Below are 10,309 nucleotides of genomic sequence, written 5' to 3' on the forward strand. Positions count from 1 at the left end.
AGTTCAGTTCTTAAAGAACTAATTCCGATAACTTTCTGATCCAACCTGGACATGATGAAAGTCCAATGAGAGAACTGTAAGCGAAAAACTAAGCTAAGCAATAAAAGAATCATTTAAGCATCTACCCACTCACACGCATACACAGAATCAACTCGATTTCACACTCACACGTATCAAACACAAAGTTGTTTACATAAGAACTGAAATGTTGGAGAGAGAATCCTCCCAGTGTTGTTTTTATATTCTTAGTAATTTATTCTTAAAAATTATATATAGAGAGAGTACAGTAACAGTAGGCGTTGGGCCGAAGGGTGCGAGCGTGGTATCTTCTCTAGAGAAAAGCCTAAGGCCCATATCACTGTCTTCTCCATTTTCCATCAGCTGCTTGAATGCCTCCTTGTGTTAGCTCATCAGCTGCTCTACTTGAACCCCAAAACTCAAAATTTCTCGTCCACCATAATATTTTTCTTGCGAAAATCCTCAATTCTAAGAAAAAAAAAGGACGAGACAATATTATGGGAACGCACACGCTAAACCTCGAGTGCCGGATGTACTAAGCCAAGTACCCGGAGGTCGACATGGCGGTCATGATTCAGGTGAAGAACATTGCCGACATGGGCGCCTATGTTTCGCTTCTTGAGTACAATAACATCGAGGGCATGATATTGTTCTCTGAACTCTCCCGCCGTCGGATTCGTAGCGTCAGTAGCTTGATCAAGGTTGGCCGCATTGAGCCTTTTATCTTGCTTCGTGTCGATAAAGAGAAAGGCTACATCGAATTGAGTAAGAGGAGGGTTAGTGAGGAGGATATTCAAGCCTGTGAGGAGAGGTATAATAAGAGCAAGCTTGTTCACTCTATTATGCGGCATGTCGCTGAGACGTTGGGCATTGATTTAGAGGTACGTATTGAATAGAGTTTTAGCTATAATTGATTTGCATTTGGGGGAAATTAATGCTGGAAATTTTGAGGGTTGCTATCAGATTTATGAATAATATTGTTTTAGAGCTTTGGAACTCAATTGTTTGATGTTCACTCTAGTTTTATTAATGAGCATGTATCCATTATTCACTGGCAGCGACTTCTTAACACCCATGCTTATGTACTGCAGCCATCAGATAGCATGTATTATAGTTGCTACCATATAAGTGGCATGAACGTGAAAAAATTGGTAGATTGACTTTATGGATATTATACAGACTGACTTAGGTACACGTCCATTAAACAAAATTGAACTTTCTCTCGCCTTCATTCTTGCTATACTAACACCGCATCTATTTAGTGAATGTTGCTTGATACTGTCATGTGGCTTCTGCTCTGTGAATTAATTTTATTTTGCTTAAGAAATGAGATATGTGGCTGTGCACATTATGAGTTTGAATAATTTTGATCATAGTCGAATTTTAACAGTTATATTTTTTTAGTGACTGCAGAGTTTGTGAATCTTATTTTTATTGGGTATGAAATGGTAGCTCAGCTTAAATTTAAAAATACTTATCAACACTTTGTGGGTTGCTATTAGTATTGTTGTGTAAGGGAAAAAATAAAAAAAGCCAAGTACATATATATATATATATATATCTTTGAAGATTGAGTCGATTACAATTTCACCCTATTGTTTAGCATGTTGTATTAAAAATCCCTCATTGAATAGAACAGGTATTATGTGTTCGCTTTGTATTCTCACCAACAATTTATATGTGATCTAAAACATTTCCCTTGCATTTCTTATGGTACTAAACTATTTCATGAAAGCCAAATATCAAACTAAAGCTTATTATACTGGCGCGTGTATATATATATATATATATATATATATATATATATATATATATATGTTTGCATGTATATATATATGTTTGCATGCATTGTAGATTTGTAGGAGTTGAAATAATGTAGTAGTTTTGTTTGGGATCATGCACTCTTCTTCCTGGTATCCTTTCATCTCATGATCAAGCTTTTGATTCCTTTCAATTAATTTATTTTTAACCAACCAAGTTACTTATCACAGGAATTGTACATCCATATATGCTGGCCTTTGTACCAGAAATATGGCCGTGCTTTTGAGGTGAGAATTTACACTTTTTTTTTTTTTGAGTTTTGGTTAAATCTTCTTAAATTGTTATTGGGGACTTAAAAGTGATTGATGTGCTGGCTTTCAAAATCATTGTGACTGATCCTGATTCAGTTTTGAATTCTCTCACACGTGAAGTTAAAGAAATTGGCCTTGACGAACAAGAGGTAAGCTTTTTTTGCTAAAGCCTTTTTCGCTCTTGTTATTTTGACCACTGAGGCTTCATCTTGCTGTATAGGTAACCAAGGTAGTGCCTGCTGTGTCAGAGGAAGTCTAAGAAGCTTTGGTGAAGAATATTAGGAGACGAATGACCCCACAACCACTTAAGATTCGGGCTGATATTGAAATAAAATGTTTCCAGTTTGATGGTGTTCTTCACATTAAGGTTACATTTGTTTTCCTCTTTTATATTTTTGGGTCTCTATTTCCTTTTCTTTGGTTGGTTTCCATTCAATTGATCATGAAATTAATGTTTACTCTGCATATATTCTTTGGTTGCAAGGTACTATTATATAACACCCTTACATTGGACAGTCCCGTACAGTCTACTGTTCCGGCGACTGATATCTGTCCGGACAGTCAGGATGTTCAGAACCATAATTAAGTCACTTAGAAAAGCTATAGATAAAAATAAATAGCAATTACATAAAAGTAAAAAGGAAATGAAGAAAACAAAGCATAATGGGTTAAATGAGCCAAGGCCACAGCGATGGGTGATTGTACCGAGAAGTGACTTCGAGCTCAGTCGTTACCCTGATTTCGTGTGGGACCTTATGATACCCCAGGCCTAGGGATAATTGCGAAACTTGAGAAAATGTGAAACCATAGAAAAGAATTGAGATCAAGCTCAAATAATTGGATCAGGGTTCAGGAAGCAATACAGTGTTATTGGAAAATCAGATCAGACCGATAAGGGGCAATTTGATTAATTCACCCTTAGAGGTGACTCTTGGCCTACATGTTCAATAAAATATAGGAAATTAAAATTATAAAAATATATTAGAAATGAAGAGGTTGGTAGAAAAAGAAAGGAAAAGAAATTAATTTAAAAGGAAATTATGAAATCATCATGCATAGGTAAGGATGACATCATAAATAATTTATAAATTTTAAATTATGAAATTAAGAGATAATTACAAATTAAAAAGACAATTTTTGGGTCTTCTTCCTTATACATGCCGTCCCATTCCCTCTCTCTCTTTTATCTCTTCTTTCCTCCATTAAAGAGCACTTCAAGCTCTAAATTCACCATAATTTTCCTAAAATTTTCATATTTTCTTGAGAGAAAAATTCATTTTGAGTCTTAGTAGTGAGATTTGAAGTAAAAAGGAGGAGAAAAGATTGAAGAAATTGTAGATACAAGAATTGCCATTTGAGGTAAGTTGTCTCCCTAACCCAAATGATTATGGATGCATGAAATTACATTTGGATATGAGAAAATAACCTAGGAAATTGAAGAATTATGCATGAATATTGAAGTTAAAATTTTGGCCAGCCTAGGATATCTTAGGTTTTGTGGTGATTTGATAGAATTAATGAAGAAAACTTGTCCATATGGAGTTGTATGAAGATTTAATGCAATAAGATGACATGAATTTGCATGTGTGTATGAAATTAGGATTATACAATTAGGGTTTTGGGAGAAAATTGGGGATTGGTCAATTGATGGCCAATTGACATTATTGATCTTTAAATTGGTCAATTAGAGTGTTTATGAAATATGAATGTGAATTGAGAAATGGAAGTGATTGAAATTATGGTTAGGGACTTGATGCATTCTGGACAGCTTGACCCCTGTCCACTTAGAATGTTATAAGTTAAATTCTGTTGCTCCAATTGGTGTGAGGCCAATTGGAGATGGGAATTAAGACCCAAAGCAACAATTTTCATAAAGAAATCTTGCCCTAAAACTGACCATAAGTTTGTGTAAAATTTGATCAAATCTGGAATTGATAACCTATCAATGGACAAAACTGACTATATGAATAGTACATGTTCAAATGGTCATAACTTGGTGTAAAAAGGTCAAAATAACCTGATTTTTAAACCATTGGAAAGCTATGACATAGTAGAACAACTTTCATGAAGAACGCAAACCCAAATTCTGAGTAGAACTAAATCAAATTGCCAACCAAAGTTGGGTCAAGAAAACTGCCAGAACCCTAAACTTGCCCAGAAATTTGGACTTTGGCCAATCCGGCCAGTTATGGTTAAATGGCCATAACTTGAGCTACAAAACTCCAAATTGAGTGATTCAAAAAGAGAATTAAACTAGACGGAACAACTTTGATGAAAGAAAGCTGGTCAAATTTTCACTGTAGATAGGTCCAATGGAACAGTGAACATTGATGACCAAATTTGAAAATGAGATAAGTTTCAATAGGCCTTGAATTCCAATTGGCAATCAATGCCAACAAAATTGTGACCCAAAATATGGTATGTGGATGTAACTAGAACTAACATACCTATTAAAGAGGAAAAAGTCAACATTTTGACTTGAATAGTGAAATGAATAGTAACCACAAATACAACAATTGCAAAGGACCCAAAAGTGTATAAATCTTAGTGGATAAATTAAGTGTATAAAATTTAATTGTTAGATTTATTAATTAGAAATAAATTGAATAGATATTGAAACACTCTAATTTTGTGTTTCAGTGAGAAAAGAGCCTTTAAAGGAAGGAATTAGAGAAGATTAAATTAAGGCAAGCTAAAAAGGTTTGTGCCTAACTAGTTTTTAATTATAAATTGTTTTGCATATTTCAAATGACTGAATGATTTTATTTTCTTTATGTATTATGTTTATTCTCCAAATTTTTTGGATAAAGGCTTAGTTGAGTTGAGTTGAGTTGAGTTTATGTATTATGTTTATTAAATATTGATTTTTATCTCAACGATTGCTGAATATTATTATTATGGCATGAAAGAATTTGATTTTGAGAAATTGTGATTAAAATGGGGTTGTATGGGAAAATGGAAATGATATTATGAATTGTGACTTGTATGGAAATACATTGATTTCTGAATTTGGCATGGAATTGAATTGTAGTGTGATGCTCACAAAAAAAAGGGGCAATGAATTTTCGGATGTTATTTTGTATCTCACTACTAATGCTCGACATGGTTATTACTCGTCCCTAATTTGTTGAGGAGACACTGTTGTTAGCTTTGTTTTGATTACCATGGTACGTGCACATTGATGATTTGATCTTCCTTATATAAGAAGTTAGATATACTTTGAAGATGGCCCTTTTCGGAATTTAATTTGTTATGGTGTTATTGATGAAATGTGCACGATTCGATCTCTCCGACCATAGGGAGTGAGAATCACTTTAAAGATGGCCTTTACGGATTAGTCTTGCATGAAGTTAGTGAGAATAAAAAAAAAGGATTTGGAAAGTGAGCAATGGTGATTTTAAAATGACATCTTATGCACAAATGATTTAAAAGAGATTATTTATTTTAATTGATTTATATTTTTATGCTTTTCCTATTTCTTGAAAATTTATATTTATTTCCATAAATGATGGGAATATTTCAAATGTCCATTTATGATTTGATAACTATTTAAATTTTTTATTAATGTCATTAAATACTTGATTTGTGTTATTGAAAACATTAACTTGATTTGTGAACTATGAAGAAAATGAATATTTCAAATTTCGTGGTTATGATTTTTGCAGAAGTATGTTTTGTGTTACATTTTAAATTATTAGTTGTGCACTACTGAGTTCACCTATCAGCGATAGTTTTATATGCTGTCGCAGGTGAAAGTAAGGACAAAGCAGCTGAGTGAGATCACTAAAAGCTGTGACTTAAAGACGTATAAAAAATAAATTTTCAGTATATTCTAAATATATCCCTGTGCATTAAATTTTGATGTAATCATGTAATTATATGTATGTAATTTCATTCGAGCAGTTGTATAAACCCTTTTGTAATATTATTTTGGAATGTAATCAAATACAAATTATTGTAATATTAATTTGAGATTTTATTTACTTATAAAGTTTTGTAATACTAATTCCAGTACTCCGATGAATGCAAATATTTAAAGTTCTTTCTAAGTTTAGTGAATGATAAATTATTTTCCTTATAATGGAATTGGTGAGAATGAAATGAAATATTTAAGTATTGATTTAAGTCAAATTGCGTTTGATTGTGTACTGAGTTACTTGTATTGAATTGTGGGATGATATTGAATTTACTGGAGTTGTGGATAAATAAAATATTAGAAGTATTTTTCACAGGTTTTTAAAGAATTATTTCCAAACTATAGACAACATTCTGCCGAATTTTCTGAAAAATTTGCGAAGAGTTTAAATTAATTAAAAATTTGAATTATGATTAAATTTCAATTAAATGTTTTTAATACCTGTTCAAATATTACCTACCACTTGAAAAATGAATGAAAATTGGTTTAAAATTCCTTGTAGTATATTTAATGGATTACCGGTAGGCGAAGTTCGGTAATTCATCAGGTATACTACGGGATCATGTTATGCCTTACGAAAGGGTAAGGTGTGACATATTATGTTTTACTAATTCTATTTATTTATTTACTTCGCAGAATGCAATGAGGAAAGCCGAGGCTGCAGGCAATAAAGGCTGTCCAGTGAAAATTAAACTGGTTGCTCCTCCACTTTATGTCCTTACCACGCAAACCCTAGACAAGGTTAGACTTTTGCCTCCATAAAAATAGAAAGCCTTTTGTACTCATAACATGTTGAGGTATTCATAAAAATAGAAAGCTTAATTAGCCTCCCATTGTGTAGCAGATATTAAGAGAACTCTTACTAAATAATCTTTCTATCTTCTAATTGATATGAACTGTGATCTATTTTCTGTCTCTCTTTTCTAAGGGCATCTGTCAAGTGGCCCATTGCTTCTTCATGATAATCCTGATTATCTTTACTATATTCTGTGTAAATGTAATGATTGTACTGTGCTTACTTATCAAAATTGAAGTATTGAACCTGTCAGCTATCCATGTTTGCCTCCTGGAGGTGGCTATGGGATATTGTCATTGGGTTTATGCCTTGGCAATATTTCTAATGAAATGTTGTGGTTTCTATTGTTTACGTAGGAGCAAGGCATATCAATTCTTAACAAGGCAATTGCTGCTTGTACTGAAGCAATAGAGCAGCATAAGGGGAAGCTTGTTGTGAAGGAGCCACCAAGAGCAGTGAGTGTCATTTTATTTGTTTAAATACCCAGTGGAACTTTGTCTTATTTAGAATGCACACAGAAAAAATGGATTTTATTCAAATAATTTGGCTTTTTTTTTTTTTTTTTCACTTTTGTTACTCGTCTAACTCGGTGCATTGTTTTAGGTGAGTGAACGAGATGATAAATTGCTTGCCAAGCACATGGCTAAGTTACGTAATGACAACGAGGAGGTTAGTGGTGATGAGGATAGTGAAGAAGATGATGGAATGGGAGATGCTGATGTGGAAAACTCAGGTCCTGGCATAATGGAGTAGAGAATGAAGCAAAGATGGTTAATTGTTTTTTTATTTGAATTCAAATATTTGAGCAAGCATTATGGCGATTGTAAAAAATAACTAACTGCGCATATTGTATTGTTGAGCAGTTTTTGCCAGGATACTGGGATTGAGAAGGTTTTATTGGAGTGCACAGGAGTACCTTATTACTTCAACATAAAAGCGAATTGCTATTGTGCAAAAAATTGCTCTCTACCTTCCCAGGTCTTGCTATTGCACTTTTGTCTGTGTTAATTTATTTCTTTACATTCGTGTTGACTAGATTTAGACACAGGGAGTTCCAGGTTAGAATCAACGGTTTTAGTTTGTAGCCCAACGAACTTGAATTGGACTCACGGTTTTGATTTAGTATAATTTTAATTTCAATTTGATCGGATTGAGGCAATCTAACTGAAGAAATAATCTTTTGAATTTTTTTTAAGGAAATTACAAATTGATAGGTTAAATTGGATTACATCATAGGACTAAATCGTCGATCTGGTTTATCTGGTCCAACTTTCAAAAGGGACTCTCTCCAAGGCGGCTTCACAATCTCAGTCCTATTTGGATTAGAGAACCATTTTATCCATTTTGGTGTCGAATTTGACAAGCCGGTTTCAAACCTAATCTGAACTGTGCCAGATATAAGCGATGACTGCAATGGCTGATTGAATTAATGATCTTTGCAAAATACTTTCTTTGACTTGCTTTCTTAGTTTCAGAAAGGCACCATCGGACTTAGGCCGCGACTCTAATATTTTTTAATATCTGTTATTCTCACAGTCAATTTTGACGAGAATGATAAATTAAATTGTAATTAATTAAAATTTCTAATTAAGATATATGGACACATATATAGGCAAGATCGATCAACTCGCAAAATATCAGGATGTGCGGCATTTTCTTTTATTTTTTTTACTGGACATTAGTCCACTGATGATATACAAACATTATTGTCTATTCAATGTTGTTTATCATTGTTCAGACATTTTATGGCAACTTCACATCCCTCGTGAGATGTCTTTATTATTAACTTCAATCGGTGAGATACAACGGCTAAAATGAAGCCCCAGGGCAGAGCAACCCCCACATGGCTACCGCAAGCCGGGCCAGCGCGGTGGATCCCACGTGAACCCATACACCATGCATATATCCCTATGTAGCAGATTCACTCTCTCACTGAGAAACTTGCAGATATGGAAGCACTGTGGAATTTAGAGGACAAATGGAACCTAACAACCCAACAAGCACTCCTTCTATTTGCATGCACTGCCTTTGCTGTCATCGGCCTATGCACTGCAACCATGCTAAAAAGGAGGGCCCAAAGAAAGCCAATGGCGAACCAAGACCCTGCAACTTCTGATGCCTCCATTACGTGGTCTGATAATCATGAGTCTCACTCTAGTAACTTGGTCAGAATAAGGAGGATATTGATGGAGTCGATGAGGTGGAGCGAAGCAAGCAAGTGGGAGGAGGAGACAAGTGTTGGGAGCCTGGGAGAGAGGTCACCGCCACAGCCACTTCTTGGGTTTGGAGAGTGTGAGTCGTCGTCGAGGTCTGGTGTGGGGTGGCCAAGCCATAACTCGGTGTCACCAGTGTGGCAGAGGCCAATACTAATGGGGGAGAAATGTGAGTTGCCGAGGTTCAGTGGACTTATTCTCTACGATGAAAGAGGAAGGCTGCTTGATCACTCTCTTGAATCATCGCCCAAGGAAAATATCCACCAGGTAAGTGAGCCTACCATAAAAGGTCGGTGTGCGCTTGATTGGATCTGACTTTTTTTTATTAAAAGTTAATTACTCATTGCTAGGTCATTAACGTGATAAAGAAAAAAAGAGCCCAAAATACAATTTTTGCCTTTTTTCTAATCTTTTTTTTGTTCGTGTAGGAGAAATCGGCTGCTGTTTTGAGAACTACGCTAAGGGATTTGCTGTAATTTGTCTTTTTTTTTTTTGGGTTTAAATTAGGAAGTTAAGTGAGTGGGTGTTTGAGCTCAAGAATACTTTTCCAATTTTATTCTGCAATAAGAACCCCAATGTAAATACTAATAACAGTTAGCATGATCGTCAATGTGAGATATTTTGCATAATCTTTTGTGGGAATCATCCACTGGCCTGCCACAATCCCAATGAGATCTGGACATTTTTGCTCATTTCATTTTCTTGAAACCCTATGCAACAGTAGCATTGAATCAATTGCAAGCTTATCAAATGCTCTCAGAATTTCAGATGAAAGAATCAATTTAAAATCATTCAAAGATACAGTGAAAGCCAAGTGACAAAGTGCTCTGCAAATAGCACATGCAGCATCCATTAATTTAGATCTGAAGAGAATATTTTGTGTGTATTTTCTTGAATGAGATACAAGATATTTATATACAAAGAATCCTATAATTAAGTATTCTAATTGAGAAGAGATCCCAATAATTATGCTAACTAATTAATAAAGAATATTATGTACATAATTATAGAATTGACTTTCTATAACACTCCCCCTCGAGTTGGAGCATATATATTAATCATGCCCAACTTGTTACAAATGTAGTTAACTCGAGTCCTATTCAAAACTTTTGTGAAGATATCTCCTAATTACTCATCGGTTTTGACATGCCATGTTGAGATGATCTTCTGTTGAATCTTTTCTCGAAGGAAATGACAATCAATTTTAATATGCTTAGTACGCTCATGAAACACTGGATTTGAGGTGATATGAAGAGCGGCTTGATTGTCACACCATAGTTTGGCAAGAGATGAG

General features: G+C 34.4%; 1 protein-coding gene and 1 pseudogene across 1 annotated transcript; both read left to right on the forward strand.

Moving 5' to 3' along the window:
* Window positions 1–61: 61 nt before the first annotated feature.
* Window positions 62–7,961, forward strand: LOC110648336 (eukaryotic translation initiation factor 2 subunit alpha homolog; annotated as a pseudogene).
* Window positions 7,962–8,751: 790 nt separating this feature from the next.
* Window positions 8,752–9,491, forward strand: LOC110648334 (uncharacterized). The gene is made up of 2 exons (XM_021802540.2): window positions 8,752–9,282; window positions 9,444–9,491. The coding sequence occupies exons 1-2, from the start codon at window positions 8,752–8,754 to the stop codon at window positions 9,489–9,491; spliced, it is 579 nt and encodes a 192-aa protein (XP_021658232.2).
* Window positions 9,492–10,309: the final 818 nt, after the last annotated feature.

The sequence above is a fragment of the Hevea brasiliensis genome, chromosome 15, assembly GCF_030052815.1.
Source record: "Hevea brasiliensis isolate MT/VB/25A 57/8 chromosome 15, ASM3005281v1, whole genome shotgun sequence".
Classification (NCBI taxonomy): domain Eukaryota; kingdom Viridiplantae; phylum Streptophyta; class Magnoliopsida; order Malpighiales; family Euphorbiaceae; genus Hevea; species Hevea brasiliensis.